The sequence below is a fragment of the Scatophagus argus genome, chromosome 3, assembly GCF_020382885.2.
Source record: "Scatophagus argus isolate fScaArg1 chromosome 3, fScaArg1.pri, whole genome shotgun sequence".
Lineage (NCBI taxonomy): Eukaryota > Metazoa > Chordata > Actinopteri > Scatophagidae > Scatophagus > Scatophagus argus.
This window is the reverse complement of record NC_058495.1, coordinates 24,097,918-24,124,718: the sequence shown is the minus strand read 5'-3', so window position 1 is coordinate 24,124,718 and position 26,801 is coordinate 24,097,918. Positions and strand designations below refer to the sequence as shown.

Genomic DNA, 26,801 nt, shown 5'->3' with positions numbered 1-26,801 from the left:
GCTTCTTCCTCCCAAATCACTACTATTAAATAAGTAGCTCTTATTTTGAAAGTGCCACCGGAAGCGAGCTCTCTGACTTCTCCTGGAACTTGACGGTGAGATGAAAGGAGGATTTTCACATGAATCACAGCGACTCACAGTTTGTTGTTGAGCTGAATTTTCGGACTGCAGTGTCTTGTTTCGGAGAAAGAAAAGTTTTGTTTTAGCTCACCGGAAACGCGCGAGAAACCGACAACACTTCGATTTCAGTGTTTCGGTCTTCAGAAGTCAGTTGATTGTGGATCTGTTTTGGATCGTTGGGAGGAGCTGCAGCCCGATGCAGGCAGGTGATGGATGTCAGCGGGGTTCAAGGTGAGAAGCCGCAAACCGTGCGCCTCGGACAGATTAGCTTTCTGAAGTTTGTGCTGAAGAAAAAGACCGAAACATGACAACAATGGGCGTTTTCAATGTGCGTAACAGACGAAGAATGTGAAGATGACAGACGGAGTGAACTCCTCCACCGCCCGCCTGTCTCTCTGTCTGTCTGTCTGCCTGTCTGTGGGTCGCATTATCAATGCTGAAGAAGTGCGGTCACTGTAGATGATCAGCGGTTGAGAGACCCTGAAACACACTGTCTGCTAAAGAGAGAGAGAGAGAGAGAAGAGTGGAGAGGCTCAGGAAGGAAAAAAGAAAAGAGGGTTTTATTGCTGCCCTGTGAGTCACAAGTTTGCCTGAGAGTGACTTATAGTCTGCACACACACACACACACACACACACAGGCTGTAAACAGTTTGCCATCATGGCAGCTCTGTGTGGAAAATGCTGTTTATTTGTAGTTTTGCTAAAAGGCAACTGGTGCTACCAAAAGTCCTCGGATCCCTTCAGTGAAAATTAAAAACAGCTCATTACATGTAAGATTCCTGAATACAAAATGTAACCTAAATACGTACAGAAGTATTTTTCTGTCAGCAAAATGTCCTTGAAGTATCAAAAGTATGCAGAATAGCCTGTTTTACAGCCAAATATCATATTTTTCTGTTTTTATCACTCATGCATATCCTGTTATGCTTTAGTTTAATACTGCATATCATGTGTCGAATGTTTTGTTTTGTTTTTGGTATTGTAATAAATTAGTAACTAAGAAATATAGTGTAGTAAAAAGTACAATATTTCAATGTGAAATGCAGTGGGTTAAAAGTATAAAGTAGCGTAGAATGGAAATAGTCAAGTAAATTCATCATTACAGTGAAAGTACTTATATTCCACCGCTGGATAGTACTGTATCTAGTGGTTGAAGTAATGTATTAGAAATACTAGCAGATACTGGACCACAACATTTTCAGCACTAGCAGAAACATTGTTGATATTACAGAGCCACTATACAATCAACTGCAAATAGGGACTGAAAAGGAATTCATTTTTACATGTTTTGTGTTAAATATCCAATCACACAGTTTTCTGAAATGTATAGTACATAAAACTGGCGACAGATCAGACTGACTGAGATCTACATAAACCTAGGTTTAGGCTTTGTTCAGCTAAATATGGCAAGCACAAGCAAAAAAATCCTTTAATAATTTCCCAAAAAAAACTAAATAATAAAAAGATATTATTTAGGTGTGCAATGGCAAGAATCTGGTGATGAGATACAAGAAAAACTAACCTTTACGTGTTTGTTTTCACTTGAACAAATTGAAGTGCAGTTTTCACTCTGCTTTTAGCTCTGGTTTGTTCTCCTCCAGCTCCTAAAGAAAAAATGTCTGGCTCTCTGGTTTCTAAATGTTCCAATTTCTTCAGCAGCTAATCGCTAACTTTTGTTAGCGACTGTCTGCTGTTTGCTCATGTTGTGTACAGTTAGTTTGTTTCACAAACACACAGATAATGTGCTGAAGAATCAAAACTAGGAGCTAAAAGAGGCTAAAAGATCTCTAGCAGAGATGACGTTATCGCAGTGATTCAGTTTCTTGCTGATATGAAGCAGTGTGTCCCACATGTGGATGTGACCGCACTGTTGTAATGGCGGACGAGGAGACGAAGCCCTGAGCTGAAGCAGTCAGCGTTGGAGGAATGTGGTTCAGCTGCTGTCGAGGAACAATGAAGATGTTGTTCAGCTGACTGTTTGTTCTACTGCTTTGTTCTGTCGTTAATGATCGTGTTTCTAGCAGCAGCATGCTGCTGTACTGGTTTCAGGAGGCCTGTTTGTGTGTGTGTCTGAGATAAGGGGCTTTGTCAGACGGCGGAGGCTACAATTAGCCTATAAACTATAATTGTCTGTTCCGTACAGCAAGAGATGTCAGTACTCCTTCTGTACCACCTGCCCAATCCGTTCTGCACATGTGCAAAAGTGGTCCTGTTGGTCAAAGAAGGTTACAGCAGAGTTGCCTGTTCAAAATTACTTGTGAGAGGAATAATTGATCATAAAACAATCCTACCCAGAATAAATATTTCAAATCAAGATAATGAAATGTTTTTTTGTTAAACTTAAATGTAATAGTTTGCACTTATGTAAAGTTCATTGCAGCAATGCGTTAGTAACTACATAGAAAAGATCAAAAGTAGAGAATCTAATGCACTTCAAACATCACATGTTGCTAATCGATGTGCCTCCACATAAATAAACTAAGGATTCAGGAATAAGATCAGTTTTATGCTGTGAGAATCAAATGAGGGTTTTATGATCCAGATTAAAATGAGAGAAATGTAATACATTAAATAAATAAATTACAAATAAGAACTGTATAAGATATGTTTAGACGTATATTTACAGCAGCTGTCATGAAAAACTATCTGTCGGATATCAGGTTGTTGAACACCTGGATGCAGACATCAATCAATCTAGTATTGAAACAGCACAAATATATTAAACTTTCTTTTAATAATATAAAACAGAGAAAGGCAACAAACCGCCACATTTGGAACCAGACGATACTTAGATCTTTTACTCGATGAACAGCTTTATATTTGACCTGAGATCAGCTGAGTCAGAGAAGGGCAGCGTTTCCTCTGCTGTTTCCTGAACGATATCATCACATCATGTTCAGCTTTTTCCACAGCAGGAAACGTCGTTACCCCCACCTGTCTGGAAGATAAGACGCACACGTGGACGCTCACATCATTACATCAGTTTAGTTTGTGTTTCTGCTCTGATGTTTTATTCCAGAGTCACAGAAAATCACACAACAACCGAGCTCAACAATTCACGTTCCTCCTCCCACCTGTCTCAGTGCTTCCACCGTCTGTGGCTCTGAGCCTCACCGGTTCCTACTGGAGACACAAATCTTTCAAATCTTTAAAAACAGTTCACAGGATTAATGCACATTTGCTGCTCTACTGAGTAGACCAGTCGGACGGCGTATGAACTGCACTGTGTGTGTTCATGAAGAAACATGTCACCCAGTTGAGCGTTTTTAAAGGTTTTTGGACAACAGTGCAGCTCTAGGGCACAGAGGAAGACATATCAGACTTTGGACACACACAGACACACACCACACTCATTAGCAGTGATTTAGATCACCAGACTTCATATGAAAAGATTTAAAATGTCTCCCGGTCAGAGTTAGTTTTACTAAAGTTGGTTTCCTCACCAGAACTTTTTCCCCAAACACCAAAACAGACTGAAAACTGAATGCTTACTGAGAGACAGTGAGACCGAAAGAGAGCGCAGCAGACAGTGAGACAGGCAGAGAGAGACAGATTAGAAACAGATGGGGGGTAAAAGATCCGACAAGAGAGAAGAAGAAGTCTGCAGCCAAACACACCTCTGATTTGGATTACAAGTGTGTGTGTGTCTGTGTGTGTGAATTGAGCCATTGGAAAAAGCACTGCAACTTGTAGGAATGAGTGAGTCACACACGTTAACACACACACACATTTGTGATGTACACACACACACATATACACACACAAGCGTTGATCAAATCATAAATGCAGAACACGTTTCTCTTTGGTTGTGTTGATAAAAATACCCATCTGTTAGCATCTGTTAGCATGCATTAGCATCTGGAAACTCAACACTGTTATGTCCACATTTTGTTGTGTAATACCCAATAGAGTGGACTCATATTACCCTACAAAGCAGCACACACTGAACCCTGCAGAGGTCGTTAGGTTTGTGTGTGTGTGTGTGTGTGTGTGTGTGTTTGTGTGTGTGTGTGTGTTTCCTACTGTTAGCCAAGGTGACTGAGAGCAGGAAACAGAGCAGGACAGTCGGACCAGCTATTCATAAATCCTTCTTCAGGTCCCTCTTAAGTTCTTATAGCGACTTGCAATTTGTGATTCAGTTAATCAGGTTGCACTTATGAAACTTCAAGTTGCCCTCAAGACTGCAGTAAATTGCTTGGAAACATCTACATAAACAGGAAGTCGCTGCAGCATCACAAGCTGTAGACTAATAAGATTTTAAGAGATAAAAAGATATGTTAATCTGCCAGTGCTTTGTCAGTGTGGGTGGACTTTGCTTTATTTCTATTTCCTCACTTTTGAAGCAGCTTATGAAGCATTCGGATGCTTTACTTGGGTAAAAGTAGTACTACCACAATGTAAAAATATTCCTGTTCAAAACATGCATGTTTTTGTGACACAGTGAAGTAGAAGTATAGTGGTATAGCTCTCTCTCTCACACACACACTCTCTGTCACACACGCACACACGCACACACACAAACAAGGGTGTGTCCGGTGTGTCAGATGATGTCATGTGTTGAGGCTGATTAAGGATTACATCCTCAAATATTTTTGACTTTCGTTCATGTCTTTGACTTTGACTGTTTTTTTTTTTACATGTACTGACCAGCAGATACCACTAGGGGGAGCTCTGGCCAAACTCCAACTTAAACCCTGCCTTCAGTATGCATGTAACAGATTAACTTGTTTGTTCACTGCAGAGACAGAAGAATATTGTGTCTCAGAAGTTTTGAGGTTGTTCTGGCAGATCTCAGATGCTCTGTTCGCAGTTAGCGCTGATGAATTAATCGTCCTCTCTTCTCCTCTTTCTTTCCTTGTCCTTCCTCTTTCTCCTTTATTCGTTTCTTCCTTTCCTTCGTCCCTTCTCTCTGTCTTTCCCTCAGGTCGAAGTTGCAGAAGAAGACTTCCTCCTTCTCTCTTCTGTCTCCTGACGGCTGGTCCCTCAGAGGGGTGAGAACAAATCAGATGCACAGAATTCAGCGACAGCCCTGAATAACTTTATTAATGCACAATGCACAACAAAAGACGACAGTACAGTCAGAAGAAGTGATGGCGATACAGCAGCTGGGATGTGACACGGGTGTTCACTGCTGGGCTGATGAAGATGTTGATGAAGAGTTGGAGCTCTGTGAGGCCCCACTGACACACAGCAGGCTGACATATGTCATTTTATAATGAAAGTACATCATGTTGCCAAGTACGATTGAGGTTGACGGGAATGTCGTTAGTTTTGCAGGTTTTTGCTCATAAATTAGATTAAAATTATGGCGTGATGGTGGTGGAAACTTATAGCAGTTAAATGGAGACGTTATTTTGATCTACATGTCGTACACAGTGTGGCTACGATACTTGTACTTGTTTCTTTCCTTTTTGTACCACCTGCTTCTTCCACTCCACAACAAGTCACAGGGAAATATTGCTCTTTTCTTAACCTCAATTATCTGACACCTTTGGTAGCTTGTTACTTTATAAATCAAGATTTTTGCATTCAGAACAGGAGAGTAAGATATGATGTTAAGCCGTCCAACAGAATATACGAGAACAGCTGAATTGATTGGTGAACAGAAAGTGATCTGCTCACTATTTTGATAACGGCTGACGTCCTTCTTCATGTTCACCGGTCCACTGTAAAAAATTTTCCTTTCAACAAATTTCATAAGTTTAATTTAAAACTTTGTGGTCTCACTTTGGGCTTTCTTTAACTGTGAGCTTTTACAAACAAATCAATCAGCTGACAGTTTAATCAATAATGAAAATGATCAGTGGTAACAAACCTGCACAGATATAATTCCTGCTTTTATATTAATGCTGGAGTCATACACAGCATAACAGTCACAGGGGATATTTTTACGTACTTTTACTTTTAGTACATTTCCCTTGTTAGATTTAGTACTTTTACTCAGTAGTGATACTGCACATACTTGCCACTCCGTCACTGGATTTATTTTCATTGGGTGATTTAGACAAACCAGACTTAATGTGCTTTTTGTCTCTGCCGCTGGTGTCTCCGTGTCTCCTGTAGCTCCTAATTATAGACAGCCTGTTTCCCCCGACGACCGTCACTTCCTGTTTGTCCAGTGGGAACTGAGTGGACATACGCATACATTGTGAGGTGTTCCTGTTCTGTAGGGTCTGTAGATCCACTCAGAGAGGTGGTGAAGCTGAGGAGGAGAGAGGAGCTGCAGTGGAGGTTTAGCTTCTGACCGAAGGAGGTGGAGGAGAGGAGGGCACGGGACGGAGGAAGGTACCAGGAGAGGCTGAAAAGAGGAGAGAAAAGGAGGAGGTGGAGAAAAGGCAGAAGGAGGAGAAGTGGCTCTGGGAGAGGCAAACTGGAGGAGGAGAAGAAGAAGAAGAAGGAAGAGAGGGGGAGCTGGTGAAGTTCAGAAAAGCAAAGAAGAAGAAAGGAGAAAGACGACAACAATGTGACCGTGGAGGAGGCGACTGACAGGAGCAGAGAAAAGAAGGGAAAGGAGGAGAAAAGAAAAAAGACAGCTGATGTGACTTTGGGGTGGAAAAGAAGAGGAGGCGAAGAAAACAAGGAAGAAGAAGAGGAGGAAGAGGAGCAGCAGATGACTGTTGGCTGAGAAAGTTAATTGGCACTTGAACTTTGTTTGAGGAGCAGATCTAATCTTGATGATGGGCTGCTGTCTGTTTGTTTACTATCGGGTGAGTCTCTGCGTCTGTCTTCATTTCTAATGCATCCCAGAATGCCTTTCAGCGACAACCAGAAAGAATCCCGCTGACCCGTTACAGGTCGATCGCACCGACGAGACCTTCGCCTCCTTCTCGTCGTGCGAGCGCCGTGTCCATCGCTTCGTGTTTTTGTTTGCATGAAAGCTTTTTGCACATTTCTTATCAGCATCACACTCGGGTCTGACGGGTTCAGGTGCACACTGACAGTACGATGTGATGTCCGGCTTTTGGCTCACACTCTCCTCTCTGATGGAATAACTGGGCAGACTGGATGAGTGTGTCCTCGTCATCATAACCACAGTGCGATGTCTTCACATTACTGCACTGCTAATTCAAAGATTGATTACAGGATGAGCAAATGGCAACGTTGGCATGACAGAAATAATAAAGATGCAAACGTTTGCACTCTGAACTTTAACTCCCCTGTAAGAACATCGAGCTGTTGTTTTAAAGTTTAAAGATTTTACAGATTTAATAAAACAACATATAACAGGTTATGTAGTCAGTTTTAGACATAGGGCTGATTGTATGCTAACAGGTTCCTGAGTGAAGCTTCATGTTGATCTTTTCATTCAGCTCGTAGTTGTGTATTTCCTAAAGTGTCGAACTGTTCCTTTAAACGCAATAGTATTTGGAAATGATTTGGGCCTTTGGGCCAGTGAGTACACAAACAACACGTTTCAGTCAGGTGAAAGGCAGCTGTGATGTTTAGAGGACAGACCTTATATGGTCTGGAGCACCAGACTCCTCCTCCTCCTCCTCCTCCTTCACTTTGGTTTCCATAGTGACAGTGAGTTAAAGGTAAAGTCTACCGGGTTATATAACCTCCGGCCAACAACAAAGTCTCAACATAATACTGAACAAACGACGGACTTCCTGCTATTGTTACACTCTGCTACACATCCTCCTCCTCCTCCTCCTCCTCCTCCTTCTTCTCCTCGTCTTCCTGATCCTCCTCCTCCTCCTCCATCATCTCCTCCTCCTCCTCCTCCATCATCTTCTCCTCCTTCTCCTCACTTATCTCTTTGAACCTCCACTTTCTCCCATCTTTTTTTTCCTCTCTTCTCATCTCTACCTGTCCTCCTCTCCTCTCCTCTCCTCTCCTCTCCTCTCCTCTCCTCTCCTCATTCCTCTCTCCTTGCCTCCTTTCCCCTTGTCTTCTGTCCACCTCATTTCCCCCATTTTCCCTTTCATCCTCCTTCCTCTTTTCTGTCTCTCCTCTCTTATTCATCCCTCCATCTCTGAATCTACTTCCTTTCAGTGTTAATTTATCCTCTCTTCCCACCTTCTTTCATCACCTCTGTTGTCCAAACTCCACATTTTCCACCTCCCACCTTTCTTCTTTTTCTCCCCCCTTTCCTGCCTCCACCTTTCCTCTCTTATCTCACTTCAGCCTTCCTCTCCACCTCTCCTCTTCATGTTCCATGAGCGCCCCCTCTTCTTCTCTCTCTGTTTCTGTCCTCCATCGTCTCTTCTTCTTTTCTTCCCACATCTCTTTGTTCCTCTTCTGTCTCTTCACCTTTCCTCCTTCCTCTCCTCCTTGCCACATTTTCTCCTCTTGTCTTCCTTTCTTCCCACTCATCCACCCCTCTTGGTCTCCTCTCCTCCCCTCCTCATGTACTCAACTCCTTTGATATTCTTCTTTTCTCTTCTCTTGTTGGATCAATCAAGGGGATTTCTTAAAGGTCCAAGTCATCTCCCCATGTTGTCATGTTGTCCACTCTCTTCTCCTCATCTCCTCCTTCGTCTCCTCTGCTTTACTCCTTCCCTCCTCCTCTCCCTTCATTCTTCTCTCCTGCCATCTTTTTACTCACTGCTTTGTCAAAGGTCGAGGTCGTCTCTTAACTCGGTGGAGGTCTGAAGGCCTGGGGTCGTCTCGCTCTTCCTCCTCCTCCTCCTCCTCCACCCCCGCTTCCTCCTCCTCTCACACATACAGCTGTTTGCCCTCAGTGACCCGATCCGTCAGGTGTTGGTGTGATTTCCTCCTGTTTTTGTTGTCATGGCAGCATACAGGAACTGTTTGTTTATCCGCACCAGTGATGAGTGATCTTAGTGTTTGTACGAGTACTCTGACTGTAATACAGGACTAATGAAGTGTAGATATGACGCTGAGATTTATCATCGTGACGGCTTGCCAAATTAATGAGAGGCTTTTCAGATTTTACGATTTTTATGCACACATTTCAGCACAGCCAATTTCATCCCTCAGTCGATGTTAAGAAGATGCAGGCCAGTATCACCCTCTGCTGAGCCTGCCTAACATCACATACTGTGGACTGCGATCCTGTCTGTCCTCCAGTGAGATGGAGTGTCGCTGACAGCTGTACTATTAATATTTTCTGATCGTTTTATGTCCTCTGTGACTGTTGACACTGCTTGTGAATGAAACTCTTGCATTGCAGAGCAGGTAGCCTTATGGAGAAAATGGTGGATGTCAGTTCACTTCCTCACAGACAAGGTATCAAGTTAAGTTTGTCCAATTTGGTTAGTCAGTGAAACCTCAAAGTCAAGAGAACAAGAGACTTAGACTAACAATATGTCCGATGACTCCCCCCTCCTGTCCGAGGACACTCCAGTGGTTCTCGACCTCCTGCGACCCCGTAAAACAAATGCAGCCCCTCATCACTCGTTCAGTTGTGACCAACTTCACCCAAGAGCAGTTAGGAAAAAAGTGAAAAGATCAGCGAAAAGTTAAGACTTTCTTGATACTACGTTTGGTACCGCACCTTCACCCACGCTTGTACTTTTCGCTGACTCTGTGCCCTCTCGTGGAGCCGAGCTTTGGCATCAGACCGGGCTGTCGACAACCGCGGTCCCAAAGGTTCTAGAAGAGCAAGTACTTTCACTTAAGTACCTAACAGTTTTCAGGTTGTTCACTTTGACAGCCTGTACTACAGCATGTGTCTCTACCTGAATCTAGACAATACTGTCTTCCTTTTCTTATCTTTACTTTCCTTCACTTTATCTGGGAGTATGAAACTGTAGAGCTGCAGGCTGGGTGCTAACTGTCAGTGGATAATGAAACTTTCACATGATATTTGAATCATTCGATTCGGCGTGTGAAATTCAAACTTAATTTAATGGAGCTGTAAAAGACGGCAACTCGGCGGGATGAATCAGAGCGTGTTTGTCCAGTTGAGCGTCACGTTTGCTGTGTGTTGTGTGTTGCAGAAGAAGAGGAAGCAGGCCAGCAGAGATGCCGACTCCCTCAGCCTCTGCAGTCTGGACATCAACGTAAGTTCACGACCTCCAAACTAATCTCTGTCTGTCGTGTCGGAAAAGCTGTCTCATAATGTGGTGAAGTGTGTCAGAAAGGCGTTGGTGAGCTGGTGACGGGGCTCACCAAGTCCTGGTTGTGTGGCTGCGGTGTTGATGTTCACACCTCTGAACAAACAAAAGGAAAACAAAATGAGTCTCTGTGCACTTGCAGTTTGGTGTTGGTCAGCCTGTCCTGGTCCACACTGTACCAACATTCAGGAAGTGACGTGTGTCTGTGTTGTCATCTAAAGTGTTGTGAAGTGTGACTTTCTAACCGGAAAGAAAGAGCTTTAAAGGAGCAAATTAACACTAAATGCTTTTTTTGTTGTTGTTGTTTGTTTGTGAGGTTTGATCTGCAGTTTTTTTCCTTGTATTTTGTGTTTTGAGTAGGACTTAAAGGTGCGTCGTGGAGTTTTCTGTTAATGAAAAAAATAAATAAGGGAAATTAGGTTACATGTTAGTCACATTAACATTTAATCCCAATGACCCTGGACAAAAAGGAATTAAAGGATTAAAGATATCCTTATTTTAAACTCATTTTTTTGACCACTTAATGAGAGGATAAAACAACAGGCTAACAGACAGGCTAAAAGCAACAGCATTTTAAATATTCGTAGACGAACCAGTAACCGACTTTTGGACTTTATTATCTTCAGCACTGATGGTGGGTGGTTGCATATTCGGACCCTCGGGGGCCCTCGTTCCTTGTGTCAGGCCCCTCCTCATGTACACATCTGTATTTTTAGCCCTCTGCCAGCAGCCCGTTCCTTCCTGGGCGTTTCCCTCCGCGTTTGGTCGAACACAGGATGTCCACCCTGTTCAATACAGAAGCCCAGTGTTTGGTGTGACAGACAGACCCAAACACACCATCAGTCTTAAACAAACCAGCGGAGGCAGACGTCGAACCTGGAATAAAGTAGATTGTATTGTTTGTCAGCTGGAGTTCAGTGAGTCACACTCGGTCATATTGTGCTCTTACTGAAAATCCTTGACCTGATTTAACAAGTCAAAGATTGTGACAGACACAAAGATTTTATATCAACATGTTCTCTTCAGGAGCAGTAGAATTGGAGATGAATCATATCCAAAAGTAAGCTTAATTTTTTAGGTCAGTAATGTCAACAGACATTTTCTGGAAATAATTACGTGACTTAAATTACGAAATTATTATAGAGGAAACAGTTATGTTGGTTTAGTTGGTTGTTCATTTCTATAGGAGCTTACTTGGAGGATTTTAAACCAAAGTAAATATTCATTCATTAATCACTTGTTGTTGTAAACCTCATTATCCTCTGAGGCCTCTTTATTAGGCACACCTGTACAGTCTAATGTGTTCCAATCGACTGCTTTGCCCCAGGACACCTGTAATGTTTCTGACGCTGTCACAGAGGTGTTGATTCAAGTGTACGTTTATTATTATCCAGACCTCTTTATGGGGCTGTTTCTCAGGGGTTTGGGCTTGGCCCTGACTTCCAGTGAAGGGAAATTTTGAACAATGCTATGCTTCCAACTTTGTGGCAACAGTTTGTTGAAGTCCCTTTTCTATTCCAGCATGACTGTGCCCCAGTGCACAAAGCAAAGCTCCATAAAGACATGGTTGGATGAGTTTGGTGTGGAAGAACTTGACTGGCCCACACAGAGCCCTGACCTCAACCCCATCCTCAACACCTTTGGGATGAACTGGAACGGAGATTGTGAGCCAGGACTTTTGGTCCAACATCAGTGTGTGACCTCACAAATGCTCTACTGCATGAATGGGCACAAATTCCCACAGAAACACTCCAACATGTTGTGGAAAGCCTTCACAGAAGAGTGGAAGCTGTTAGAGCTGCAAAGCTGTCTGTGAGTTTAGACTGAGACGTCATTAAAGTCCCTGTTGGTGTGATGGTCAGGTGGCCCAATACTTTTGTCAATAGAGTGTATATTACTGAATTCACACATTCCCAACATTGCCAACAAGCACAAAATGTAAACTTTGTGGTCTATGGCAGAGCTGTTGGATAGAATGTGCTTAAAAAATGGCCATTGAGCTTATGTGTAAAACAAAAGGTGACCAAATAAAACATTTCTCAGAACATGTAAAAATGAATTGAAAATGAAATGAGATTAAAGTGAAGTTCAGACCTTAAAAGTGTGTAAATAAAATGGTTACAAGAGTCCCGTTGTCTTTTAGCTGCACCTCGTCTACTGTGGAGGCCTCTGTTTGGCGCCAGGGTGGTTATAGACGTTTTCACTGGATAATTAATATCTGCTGAGGCCCTCGGGGGTCACATGGTAGATTAACAGTTATTGATGTGGCTCGGTAACCCGAGGCTAGGGAACAAAAACTGTGACTGTTTTCTCCTGGCAGCTTGTAACAATAACATTAACTTTTAATATGGCTGTCTGGCCTTCACAGTATTTATTTATTTATTTATTTGCTCATAATGAGGTACGACAGTCCGATTATCTGTTTCTAATTCAAAATCACGACTTATTACCTCGATATCACACCAAAGGGCCAATTCATAATAATGAGATGCTAACATAAGAAGCCATAACTACGACACAGGAAAACCTTTTTTAACCTTTTTTTTGCTCCACTTCGATCTTTTCTCAGCTCCAACTCGAGCTCGAGATCTTTGTCATCTTCCTTCCTCCATCATCTCACTCAGATTTACTGTTTTTACTCTGCTCCTCTTCTGTTTTTCTGCATTTCTTCTTTCTGCTTCAGTGCAGAAACATGCAAGAATTTGTATTTGGAGGTTCGCTGGACTCCAATCGTAGTGAGAGTCGACAGAAACACTCGTGATGTGCGGAGTGTGTTGTCTTCGTAGGACTCAGTGATCATGCGATGTGTTTCTGGTGTTGCAGTTTAAAGGACGCTTTGCAGAGTAAACTTATATGAGAACAAACAGCACAGGCCTTGAAGCTACCCAAGCAGCTTTCATTTGAGCTGGATGTCCAGTCCCAGATTTACATATTCAGCTCAGCAGTTTATAATAAAGTTGAAGACTGCTCATTTCTGACTGTAGCTTTAGTTATTCATTTTTTGCAGAGGTGGGGGGAGGTGCGATATCAACAATATTAACTGGCTTTCAGCTTTTTTCAGCTGTAATAACTGAGATTTATTAACTTTCTGTTTCATATTGCGTATTTTATTGCTTTTATTCTCTGCATCCACATTTGACCACCCCTCTTGTTAAATCTGAAGACGTTTGTCTGTGATGTACGAGATGAGTCACAGTGCAAGTGAAATGAGGCGGGTTTAGTCTGAGTCAGTGGGGACCACTGAATCCCTTCTTGGATCCAGTGGTGACTCCTGATCCTCGCTGGGCGTCCACGACCCCACTGGGCCGTGAACAGACAATGGAGCTGAGTCAGAAGGGCAGCTTTTGTTAGCTGAACGCGAGGTTTGTTTCATGTCAGGTCAGAGGTCAGCAATGAGACTCTGAAACTGGTCACAACTTTCAATGGAAGCCACGGAAACTTTTCTAAAAACGGCACACAGACTGCGTGTGTGTGTGTGTGTGTGTGTGTGTGGACACTGATGTAATTTCCTGGAGGCTTAACCTAACCTTAACCATCCTTAATCATCCTTTTTGTGATTAATTGATGTATTGTTATGATTTTTTTTTGTCTGTAAAAGGTTAGAAACCAGAGATTCATTTTCAGGGAATCAGAAAAAGAAAGAGAAATTAATAATCAAAATAGTTCAGTTTTCTGGCAGTCATGCTGATTGTTTCAGCTCTATAACCACGACACACCTAACCCAGACCCTTAGCTTAACTTTCACACACCAAAGTGTTAATTCTAAAATATTTTTGCCCCTGCAGTGTGGCTTTGGATTTTACTACAAGACTACATGCAGCGGTTGGCTTTAGAATCTGCTGGAGAAGCAGGGCAGAGCTTTGGCCGCCCGCAGGCTTCTCTCTGTAGTAATTACAGTTCAGATCGACATTGATCGATGCTGAACAGCCCCGGCAGCTCCAGCGAGAGCTCCAGTAGCGGTCGTATCCAGGTGATGATGACACTGTTACGGTTAACTGAGTTTTCTTCTGTTGTTGCAGCTTTGTTTATGTCCACCTTCCTGTGTGTTCCAGGGAAAAATTCCAGAAACTCTTCTGGGTCAAAAGTGTGAAAGCTGTTAGTCATGCGGTTATTTCTTTTGTGTTCCCACCAAAACACTTTCATCACACTTAATTTTAATTTCCAAGCACTCTGGTCTTTTTTCTTTGGAAAAACATTTTACTTTACATTTTACTAGCACTGAACTTCACTGGCAGAATTCGTTTTGCCTGTAAATTAGATGATGAGATCTAAACACAATCTACATTTCTGTAGATTTAATTGTCAAACATGATTAAAAAGCGGTCAAAGATCTTCAGTTTCATGTCTCAGGGTGCTGGTGGTTCTTTAGTGCCTTGTTGTTGCCTTTTCTTTCCTCATTAAGCTGTTCTACGTTGATGGCCATCGACGTCAAAGAGCGCTTGTCGAGAACGATATTCCAGGTACTGATGAACACTGGATTTATCTCAGCAGAAAAAGGTGGCTACAGTCCTCATGGGATTGTTTCTTTTCACTCAGACATTCAGGCATTTGCCACTTCTGCCATGAAAAATAAAATAAAATAATCATAATAATCATAAAAAACATTTCTTAAAGTCTTTGTGAGACTGAAAGCAGAAGTTGAAGGTGCTGCTTGGATGTCATCACTGTGAGGTGAGAGGTTGGATGATGAGGTTAAGAGGAGCTGGAAGCCGAGTGGGGATTTCTGGCTTCAACTTTACCCACTTTGAAGGTGTCTGAAGAAGGAAAATAGTTGAGTTTTTTTTCTATCTGAAAGTATCTGTACTGAAACTGCTGATGTTTTATGTTTTTATTTTTGGTAACAAACCCCACAAGCATAAAGATTAATCAACAGGACGGTGCATAGTGAAAATGAACTGCAGTGTGTGTGTGTGTGATATCATGAAAATGGAGGAACATGTCACTCAGTGCAGCAGCGTGACTCACTGATGTGATGTATTCAATAGTTTTTTGGACAACAATGGAGCTCTGTGGCACAGAGGAATGAGATATATCAGGCTGTACGCCGACAATAGCCGAGGATCAGGTCGTTGTTCACTTTGGTTATGTTCATGGGATTTGATGACAATAAAACAAATGTCCAGTATCTTTTTCTATTCTTCAAGTAAAGGCTCAGGATAACATCACTAATGAGAGGGGAGGACAGAACAAAACATGGAGGGAAATGAAAAATTAAAGGAAGGAAGTACAGTGATTCAGAGGGAGAGAGAGAGAGAGAGAGAGAGAGAGAGAGAGAGAGTGTGTGTGTGTGTGTGTGTGTGTGTGTGTTATTGAGCTGTGAGTTTTCAGACTGAGAGTCAGGAGGGGGACCGAAAGTGAGAAAGCTTTAAACTGGATTAAAAGATCCAGAGCTCCAGATGGACTGAACTCCAGACCTATGTGAACTGTGGTGGGACCAGGACTTGTCCTGTACTTCAGACCTGCCAGTCTTGAGCTGGATGCAGACGACCCAGTCCTGTCCTCTGACAGCACCTGGCGTTTTCAGGAGCAGAGCTGGTACCTGAGTGTTCTCAGGGAAACTCATTGGATACTGAAAGCACTAAGGAGTTTGTGGAACTCACTCTTAACGTTTTACTGGACCCTCTGCTGACACCGGACTCGTTCTCGACACTCTGCTGGAGTTCAGTTGTTGGCATCAGACTTCTCACCAGCGTTAAACCTCTTCTGAACATCCACTCGTGGATACTGTAGCAGCACCACATCCTTTAAGCATCTGTGGACACTGGAAAAGGTCCAGATCCTGTGCTGGGCTGTGGGGTGAGCAGTATGGTGATGGGGCAGAGCCCCCTCTGCCTGCTGGTACACCAGTTTAAGTCCGGATGCTCTGTGGAGTTCAGCAAGGGGAGCAACGACATGGGGAAACAGGTGGAGGTAAGATGGAGGAAATATTTTCTCCTTCAGAAATATAAATAGTAGGATGTTGCATTTATATCAGTGAGACTTCACCCATCCTCCCTTCTTCACTCGTCCATCCGTCATTCGTGTTGTCCGTTCAGGTCTAACTTTTGTCTCTGATGCCTCGTCTCTCGCCTGGTGCTGGACCTCTGAACTGCTGTCCACATCTCGACTCCAGTCAGTTTCCTCAGCGATTCAAATGAGTGTTGTGTTCACTGACCGCTGTTTCTGTGGTTGTAAAGGGGTTACGATTAGAACTGGGGGCGTCTTCTTGCTGTGCCAGAGCCAGCTGCAGCTGCATAACAACTTTTAAATCAACATTTTTCTACGATGGATGTCACAAACGTTGAGGGATGGGACTGACTGAAGACTAGAAGCAAATATTCACATTTGAGAATCTGGAATCACAGAATGTTTTTTTTACAATCAAAATGCGGTCAGTTGGTTTTCTGTTGATCCAAGTCCTCGATTCCAGATCAGGTTCACTTTTTTAAAAGGGTAGTTTAAGGAAGGTCTCAGGTCAGGGGTGTTAACTTCCTGCAGTGGAAGTGCGCTGTGTGTCACACACCTCAGGCTCGAAGCAGGTTAAAACAATCCGCAGGGACCCTCTTCAAACCACAGTCCTGTTACTGCGTGGAAATCTGAAGTCTTCATCTCAAAGCATTAAGCATCTGTTTTAAAAGGCAAAATGTGAGATGTGTTGGTTGTTACGGCAGTCGTTCTGTTTTCCAAACTCTTGACCTGAGAGTCCGTCGGTCTGCTGCAAACCTGCTGTCATTAGATAACCAGTCTAACCAGTCCAGCTGTACTGAATTGATCTTTGTCAGATTGAATCAGCTGAAGCGCAGAAAACCCATTACAGCAAGTCCAATGGAAACTTCTCAGTTGTAAAGCAAGTAAAATGATGAGTTGTTAACCTCACTGCACCCCAAATGTTTTACAACAGCAGATACATCTTTAATAAATACAACAGTGTCATCTGATAGATGAGATAAAACACTGGTGTTTCTCCAGGAGCTTCTTCTCTTCTGTTGATTCCATTTTTTTTTTGTGATAAAATCACTGAAAATTGTGGGAAATCTGTTGTCATATTTAGGACTTGAATTTGAAGCTGTAAATCTTTGCGTGGTTGAAGAAGGAGAGCGAACAAACAAAAACCAGTCTGCCGGAGTCTGATTTATTTTTGGTCGACTGGTTCCTGACTGTGAGTGCTGATGGAAACAAAGTTTGATGGTTCTTGTGTTCCAGTAGGTCAGCTGACACACGCGTATTGATTTACTGTAAGTGTGTATCCAGGACAAGCAGCCTGGCGGCACTTGTGTGTATGTGTGTGTGTGTGCCAGAGAGGGAAAGACTTTGAGTCACACTATTGTTTAACCCACAGTAAACTAACAATAAGAGAGTCAATGTTCCCGACACGAGCAGAAAATACACCCTGCTGTTTAAAAACATCAGACTGGACAGCAGCGTTCAGCCGCCTCGACTCGGCAGGACTCTTGTTTTTGTGTGATGGAGTGAAGACAGTTTGTCGTCTCTCCCTCCAGGAGCCCAGCACCAAGCGCAGTAAACTTGTGTCCCGGGTGACGTCTCTGGCCAACCTGCTGCCGCCCGTCAAGACCACACCGCTGAAGAGGATTGGTCAGACGCTGCAGGTGAGCCGCCAGTTAGACGCCACTTTCATTTGTCTCCGTTCATGATGATGAAACTGCAATACCCATGAGCCTCGGCTGCCGTTGCTAAGGAGATGGAGATGGTCAAAACAGAGCACCCAAGCTGGTTATTTCATCCAAAAAAATAACCCGGAATTCACAAGTGAACTGATTTCAGCTGCAAAGTGTCAAATCAGTTTTCCAAACATCTTTGTGGTCATAGTTAACTTGTCCACTCAAGTTTTCATGCCCACAGGTTTTAATCACAGAAACAGATATTTTCTAACACAGAAGCTGATCTTTTGAGCTGTTGTAGAAGTGCTCCAACTGAGTCACGTGACTCGGGAAACTAGGGGAAAAGAAAGGCACTTTTACCTCGGGAAGCAGGTGCACGCGATCCGTTTCCTCTGTGGGAAATAAGAATGCAGTAGAAAATGAAAACGGTTATGTTGGGTATTTTTCAGCTGCTTTAACCTCCCGTCTGCCTCCTGTCTGCAGCGCTCCATCAGTTTTCGTAATGAGAGCCAGACGGAGAGAGCCAATCATCATCCTCCTCCCTCCACCTCCTCCTCTTCCTCGACGGTGAAGACGCGTGTTATCTCAGCCACAGTCTCCAATCCTTCCTCCTCCATGACTGCGCCACGGGTTCCCACGGCAACGGCCCCAGCCGCCAAGCGCCGCGACAGCAAGCTTTGGAGTGAGACGTTCGATGTCCGACTGGGAGCGACGCAACCTCTGAGCCCCAAAGAGATAAAAAGACAAGAGGTGAGAGACGCTCTGCTGCTGGACCGCAGGATGCGCAAGAAGAGTTTGTGTCACAGCAGCTTTCATCAGCTGCTGTCTGTGGTTACTGGAATTTGGTCAAACAGTCATGTGATGTAAGAAAACAATATACAAACAACATTTTTATCATCTTTTCTGAATAGTTTCTCTATGAATAAATCAATTTATTACAGACAATAAATACAAAACGCACATGCGACATCAGAGCAACCAATTTTCAAAATAAAAAATACAATATTTCATCCTAATTCAGCGGTGGGTGACAGTCGACTCAACTCTCACATACAGACTCAACACATGTTGTCAACCCAAACTAATTTCTTTGAGTACCTACAGTTGTCTTTGTTCTCAAACTCTCTCCCTGCAGGCTATATTTGAGTTGGCTCAGGGAGAGCAAGACCTGGTGGAGGATCTCAAGTTGGCTAAGAAGGTAAATAACAACCTTTATTTTTCCCAGAAGAAATGACTTTCCTCCTATATTCATTGTACAGTACTGGTATTTTCTGAGTATGTTTATGTGTGTGTGTGTGTGTGTGTGCTGCAGGCCTACCATGACCCAATGCTGAAGCTGTCAATCATGACTGAGCAGGAGCTGAACCAGATCTTTGGTACTCTGGACTCGCTGATACCCCTGCATGAAGGTAAGCAGGAGGATCTGATGAAAACAGTCTATCAAAGGTTGCCTGTGCAACACACTTCTGCCGGTGAATCAACATGTCTGCCTCGTGTCTGAATAAGCACCAGGGCCACTTTTATGGAAAAGTAACGACTGTAATCTTCCTCGCTCTGACTTGTCTTTAAAAGACAATTAATATAATAAAGTCTGCTGCAGCACAAACTTAAACATGCACACACACAGAGATTAAATGCATGTTTTCTTATGACAAAGAAAATAAAGGTCATCAATTAATAAGCACTTCCAGCTCTTGAGGAGGTTGATTGTCTCATATCAGATTAATCTATAAAAACTTTAGCATACACAGTAATAATCTGACCAGCACTGTATTTTCAGCTGCTTGGGTGAATAAATTAATATCCAGCAAAATGTTTTACATTCAGCAATGTGAGTTTATGTGAATTAAATGAGAGTCATTGTCAGATATTATGAAACAGGCAGCAGAGTTTGCTTTCTAATAACGTTAAATCATGAAACCAATGGGAAAATGTTGTGGATTCACTGTGAGAAGCAGAGGCAAGCATTGCTTGATTGATAAGGCTTCAACTGCAAAACTCCACCTGTTCTGCAGCCTGCTGCAACCTCAAATCATCTCAAAGTGTCAAAAACTGTAAATTTAGCAGAAAGATGAAACAGGCAATAATTCATGCAAAGGGCTTAGAGCTGCAGTTCCTCTAACAACCACCAGAAGGCGACTTAGTAGAAGTAAACGATAAACCCACGATAAACGGTCTTAAGTCAGCATTGCAGAAGTGGTGACTGATTGAGTTCGCACAGTGAGCTTCTAGGGAAAAAGAGTTGCCTCAAACTGAATATTATGAACTCCTGGAAATGTAAGCATTTTGGCAAACATCCACGTAAACCAAAGTGTTTTGACAGACTGAGATAAATCAGTTAAAAAACAAACTGTAACTGGAGTTCAGGTGAGGCAGAAAAACAAAAGGCAGATAAAAGTTGTCAGGTTGGAGTTGGACTTGGATATGAACTTTCGAAGAGGACCAAATCCACAGTGGCCTGAAATCTAAACAAAATGAATAAATAAACCCTCAGTTGACATCAAATGTCTGGTCTGATCTGTTGTTTGTGTGTTTCTGATGTAAGTACAAAAATTGGGCAGCTAAAGAATTTCACTAAAGTAAAGTTATTGTACGGCTGCATATTTTTAGACAACATTAAATATTTGAGAACTTTTTTAATGAAATAAAGGGTTAGAAACACATTTATATTTCACAAAATATTAAAAACAGCTTGAAAAGTCATTTGTAAGCTCGTGCTCAGTAGCTGGATGCCACTTGAAAAACGTAGTGTTGTATCGTCTTTGACGTTTCCACGCTGCCCCTGACATGACTGTGCATAAATACAAACCTGTCTGTCTCTCCTCAGACCTGCTGAGTCGCCTGCGAGATGCCAGAAAACCTGACGGGTCCACAGAACACGTGGGACACATCCTGACTGACTGGGTGAGTTTTTTACTCACCATAACACAGTGAAAATACTGTCTGCAGAAATCAGATGTCGTTAAGTCACAAGTCCAGTCTTCAAAGACTCCGCGTTCATGCCTCCTGCACTCTGTAGTAACCAGGCCTCTGTTTCCATGTGTCTGTAGCTGCCATGTCTCTCCTCCTACACTCCATACTGCTGTAACCAGGTGAAGGCCAAGGCCTTGCTGGACCAGAAGAAGCAGGATCGGCGGGTGCAGGACTTCTTGCAGCGCTGCCGCCAGTCGCCATTCAGCAGGAAGCTGGGCCTGTGGAACTTCCTGGACATCCCTCGAAGCCGACTCATGAAATATCCGCTGCTGCTCAGGGAGATCCTGAAGCACACACCCAACGACCACCCGGACCGGCAGCACCTGGACGAGGGGGTGAGGAAAACCACCGTTAACATTCTGTACACGTCTGTCCCACAGGTCTGGTTCAGCCCACTATCAGCCTGAGGTGGGAGAAAATGAACCGATTTGAGGATGGGGTTAGAATTTGTCTGTTTGGTTCCTCAGGTGCTGATGGTTCAGAGTGTGGTGGCGAACATCAACAGGCGGACGGGAGAGTCGGAGTGTCAGTACTACAAGGACCGTCTGTTGTACACGGAGGACGGACAGAGGGACGAGCTCATTGACCGGTCCAGGACACTCAGCTGCCACGGAGAACTGAAGAACAACAGAGGACTCGTTAGTAGATTCCTGCAGCTTTATACTTACAATCCACCCACAGACCTTTAATCCATACATTTTCTACTCTCTCTGTCTTCTCTACCCGCCATGACAGTAATTGTAAAAATGTACACAAGCATACATGAAAGCACCTGAGGCAGGAGTCATCAAATGAAGAAAAATAACGTCTCCGTCGTTCTCTCTTTGCAGAAGCTCCACGTGTTTCTGTTCCAGGACGTCCTGGTCATCACCAGATCCGTCTCGCTGAACGACCAGCCAGTCAGCTACCAGCTGTGCCGCCAGCCAATCCCCATCCGGCAGCTGGACCTGGAGGACCTATTAGACGGAGAGATGAGAGTGGGCGGGTCCATCAGAGGAGCCTTCAGCAACAACGAGCGGAGTCAGTAGAGCTCAAATACCGCAGACACTGCAAACACAAATGCTTTTCAATTTGTCCTTCCCAGAGAGGAAATCGGGATCAGTTTGCATTTTACTTGTTTGTGTCTTTGGTCCTTTGTGAAACAGTTGCTGTGTTCCTGTGTGACATGAAGAGCGACCATAACAACCTCTGTGTCTCATGTTGTCTTTCTCGCTGTCTCTCTCCTCCTCACAGCAAAGAACTTCTTCCGGGTTTCGTATCGTAGTGGAGGTCAGCTGCAGAGCCACTGCTTCCAGGCCAGTGACTCCTTCAACAAACAGCAATGGATCAACTGCATCAGACAAGCCAAGGAGGCTGCAGCTGCACTGACTGGAGACCAGCAACCAGAGACAGGACAAAATCTGGAGACCGGGCTGTGTGGACAGATAGAGCTGTGCGGTGAGACAGGCCTGGGTTTGCGCCATGATTCGGGACTTGGCGATGAAAAGGGGATGTGGGGGGAGATGGAAACAGGGCTGAGTTTGGAAGGAGAGTTAAGTCTGAGTGTAGAGAAAGATCTCGGTTCGGGTAAAGAGTTGGCTGTTGATGGCGTGACAGGTTTGGAATTAGATGGTGAAACGGCGATGGACAGTGAGGCAGAGACAGGTGTGGAGATGGAGACAGGCCAGGGTGTCTGTGGCGAGTGGGGATCAGAGCCAGGAGAGCCTTTCGGTGGAGATGCTGATGAAGTTTCCACGTCCCTTCTCTCCTCCGATCCTCCTTGTCAAGAGGAGGAGGAAAGGGAGGTGATGGAGGAAGAGCGGAGCGGCTCTGAGGAGGGGGACGCGGTCGGCATGGACACCAGTGAGGATGACTCGTTGCAGTGCGAGGAGCTGACGCACAGGTGCTGAGGTTGGACCACTACGCTCTGACGGACTGTCGCTGCAGCCAATCAGATGGGGGACTTGATGATGATGTCGTCAACAAAGTCAAAAAATATCAGCGATAAGACAAAGTTAATACACATTAACCAGCGTGTTGCAGAATGCTGTAACTGCTGTATGTGGACTGCTGTGTGGCCTGCTGGGCCTCAATGCATTAAGGGGACTGGATACCATGTTCAAAGATGGTGCCCTGTTTTGTTTTAGTTCAAGTTGCTCATCAGACTTGTGCTGCACAAACTTTATTTGAGGTTCCTCAGGCTTTCCTTTCTGCCCACAGTGCAGCTTCCCACTGACTGCCCACAGACATGAATGGATCAGAAATTTACTGATACAGACTGGAAACAACTGCTCGCATTCCTAAGTAACTTAAGCTGGAGAATTTGTGACTCTCAGAAAAGTGTATTTATGTTTTTCTGCCTTTTTGAAATGATATATGTGCTATCGGGTGACCTGCAGTTCCAACTATGACCACTAGGCCAAAACATTGCCTCACTGCCCAGTGCTGTTCCCGGGAATCTCACCTTTTTCAGGTTGTTATTGGTGTTCAGTGCCACCGTGCTACCATGATCCTCATAGTTTACCACATTAGGGGGTGACATGCAAGAGTGAACATATTCTTCAGCTTTTTTGATCTCATTTCATGTCTTTGATACAGCTATTTAATTTGCTCATATTTGCACTTGACCTGCCATTGGACAAACTGGTTTGCTGCCAAAATTCTTAATCGGCTCTTAATCAATTCACAAAACAGCTGTTTAAGTTACCCTGTGGAATTCACAGCCAATACTGAGCTCTAAGTGGGTTGTTTGTATCTCCTGCTCTGTGCTAGCATGTGCTCACGGTTGTACAGCCACAAGTACATCAAATAGGCAACAAACCTCCCTGCACTTTCACATTTTAAGCTTATTCACTGATTGACAGTTGCTGGAGGTGACAAGTCCAGAGAAAGGTAGCAGTCTGCTAGAAAAAATGTATGAATGAATGTGAAAATAAGTTTTGGTTTGTTTGCAATAAAACTCCACAGGGCACCTTTGAGAAACACTCTGCTCTGCCGGTTGTTTTATATTTCATGAAATTCTGCCATTTTCTGGTTCAGGACAGTAAGGTTTCCAGGAAACCTCTGCCACAGTTGTGTTATAAATAATATTAGCAGGATTCTCAGGTAATGAAATGGAGACCAAGTGAGCCAATCACAGAACCCAAGTAAATGGAAGCCAATAAAATAGGTTTTCCTGCCCACGGCAGATGTCAAAGGAGATTTTAGTATCACTCACTTACTACCTTAAAGAGATTTATTTAAAGCTCTGGCTGGAGGTCTGCCAGGTGGTGTCAGCTTCCCAAAGCCAGTTAGACAGTAATCATGTCTAACTTGTATCTTGCATTTTGGGGCTGTTGTCCCAGATCAGTTGAAGGATTGTTTGCTCTTGAGTGATTCTCCCAACATGTTCTGTTTCTGAAACAATACATTACAATAATTTCTTTAAACCACTTGTAATGTCTAAAAACACTGGAAAAAACAGAGCTGTGCACTCGGTTCTGATGCTGTCAAAGTTCCAAATCCTTCATATGCCTGTAAGTCTAGATTCACAAAGATTTGTGAAGGTATGAATGTGAACGTATTTGTACATTCAGCGAGAATTTGCCAAGAACTGCGAGTCCCAAAAAACAGCCTCCTATAAATGATGTTCATGTACAGCCACTCTGCAACTGTGGAGTGAGGATGTGTTGGTGCGGTCGTATGGGCTTTTGCCCTCAATATTCTTTTGTTTTGTTGCCAACACCCACTATTTTGTTGAATCATGGCCTTTTTTCTGTAAAAGAGCTGCCTATTGTGTCGAACTGCTTTAATCAATATTTTTAATATTAGCAGTAAATAAAATGACTCTAATGTGAATGGTTGTCACAGCTAAGACTTTTGAACTGAGCTTATAACCTCATTTAGATTTGGTTTTATGGCACATTTGACTGAGTGATTCGGTATCAGTGTTTCCAGCAGCAAACCCTGCCTCTTGTGGATGGATGGATGTTTCCAGCAGCAGGCAGCTGCAGCACCAACTTGCAGACTGAAAAAGTTAGAGACTAGCTGATGAAGAAAGTGGTTAAGCCAGCTAAAAAGCCGGATGTTTTTCCCATGAGATGGTGCAGACCAAACCAGAGCTAAAAGAGTGTGAATATTGCATGTTCTGTGTCTGCCACAAATTGGCTGTTCATCTTGTTCTTCCATCACCAAATTTTGATTAATGCAGTGTTAACAATGGTTTCGATTTACATAAGAATACTGGTGAAAATAAATTACTTAAAAACATTGTCAGTTAACATTTTGCAGGCATGTACAATATGAAGAAAAAATTCTGACCTTTCCTTCAAGAAATAATTTGCTAATCCCAGTTACTGTCAGTTACTTAAAGCTTTCCAAATGCATTAAACATATATTATGTGGATTTTCAGTTTTGGCTATCAGTCCCTACAGTTTTACCACTTTATCCCGTAAAATTGTCAAAATTGTCATGTCATAAAGTGAAATGTTTAGCATTTTGTCATGGCTATCAGAGAAGTCCTGGAGGAGGAGCCTGTTCTGTATGTACTGTATGTAAAGAATGTATATTAAGTTTATCTGTATATGAATGTAAGAACAAAGCCAAGCATGTCTGTTTGTTCTATTTGTGCTTACACATTGTGTGTTAAATATGATTTAAAGTGTCAACACAATCAGATTAATTGTATAAACTACCGTTTTCAGGATAGTTGTGATGCTGACAGCGCTGATGGTGATGGTGATGGTGATGTTGATGATGATTATGATAAGTATGATGGAGTGAGGCTACCACAGAGTGTACCACAGTGTTAAGGCTGCCAGACGGTTCCCAATTTTTTAAAGAAAGATTATTTGCACATTTCAGAGAGGAAAGAGAAGATGCCCCCAAACAAAACTTGCACATACTATCAGAAGCTTTTTATTCCATTCAGTAAACACTAAAAATGTAATATTTAGTTGAGGTATCAACTAATATGTGGATTGTCACAATACCAAAGTACCAATAAATTGTTAGAAAAGAAGTCTGTTGCTCAACGCTTGTCATGGTTTGAAGTTTCTGTTGAGTTAGTGTCCTGTTTTATTTTGTCGATTTTTCTCCTGCTTGTGTCTTCGTTAGATTTTCATTTCCCGTCTTTGTTTATTTTCCCTCCTTTTTTTGTTTGCTCCTCCCTTATTAGTTTTGCCTGTGTCTTATTACCCTGCCTTTATGATTGCTGCTTTCCCTGTGTTCCCATTCTCTATGGATTATGGATCTTCCTGTTTGGATTATTCTTTGTTTGATTTTTTTTGTTTGTTTTTTTTTACCTGCTTCTGTTCTTTTTTTCTTTAACAAGTTAATTAAAGTTTTGTTCACTTTGTCCCTTGCGTCAGTGTTTGCATATTGGGTCCTCCATTTTGTGACTTTGTAGCAGGTGGTTACTGATGATGATGAATGATGTTTTAATGATTACAAAAAGTGTTTTGTCCTTCAATACATGTATGCAAGTGCAAGTGCAATTGGCAGCTATAAACATATAGCCTTAGGATCTTAATGTGGAGAGTGAAAATGAGAGGACTTAAACTTTGGACCTTAACACCCCTGTTGTCAAAAATTGGCTAATGCCCATGTGAACACCTTCAGTATGACACATTTAAATCTGTTTCGCATATAATTTTTGGCCAACCAAATTACATTAATTTGTTGACCATCAGCCAAAAGCACAAATAAATCATCAGTTAATTGGAGACAGTAATGACCAGTGATGGAATGTAACTAAGTACATTTACTCAGGTACTGTTCTTAAGTACAGTTTTAACGCACTTGTGCTTTATTTGAGTATTTCTGTTTTATGTAACTTTATACTTCCCATCCACTGCATTTTGGAGGCAACTATTGTACTGTTTACTCCACTACATTTATTTGATAAATTTAGATATTTTTATTTTGCAGATTGCTTCAGAGTCAGCTGGTTGACACAGAATGAACCTTTTGGGACTTTACTTTGCCTTGTTAGTGACACTGTGGGGTATTTGTAGGGCTTTAGCTATTGGCACTGGATATATCAGCCTTTTCCTTTTCGTTTGTGAGAATGTCTCTTATCCCAAATGATGGGCTGCTGAGTTAAATCCTGTCTTAACTTTTGTTTTCAGG

The 26,801-nt window shown here is 42.9% G+C and overlaps 1 protein-coding gene across 3 annotated transcripts; it reads left to right on the top strand.

The window, feature by feature from the left end:
• The first annotated feature begins 88 nt into the window (after positions 1-88).
• Positions 89-26,023, top strand: arhgef3 (Rho guanine nucleotide exchange factor (GEF) 3). Of its 3 annotated transcripts, XM_046384910.1 has the most exons (12): positions 89-351; positions 5,045-5,111; positions 10,026-10,088; positions 17,621-17,728; positions 18,224-18,490; positions 18,876-18,938; positions 19,053-19,149; positions 20,568-20,644; positions 20,791-21,048; positions 21,181-21,351; positions 21,544-21,733; positions 21,947-26,023. In XM_046384910.1, the coding sequence occupies exons 1-12, from the start codon at positions 317-319 to the stop codon at positions 22,600-22,602; spliced, it is 2,052 nt and encodes a 683-aa protein (XP_046240866.1). In that variant the 5' UTR covers positions 89-316; the 3' UTR covers positions 22,603-26,023. The 3 variants fall into 3 exon arrangements, with proteins under 3 accessions (XP_046240866.1, XP_046240868.1, XP_046240867.1); XM_046384912.1 differs by lacking the exons at positions 89-351; positions 5,045-5,111 and adding an exon at positions 6,437-6,827; XM_046384911.1 differs by lacking the exons at positions 89-351; positions 5,045-5,111; positions 10,026-10,088 and adding an exon at positions 13,744-16,052.
• The last annotated feature ends 778 nt before the right edge of the window (positions 26,024-26,801 follow it).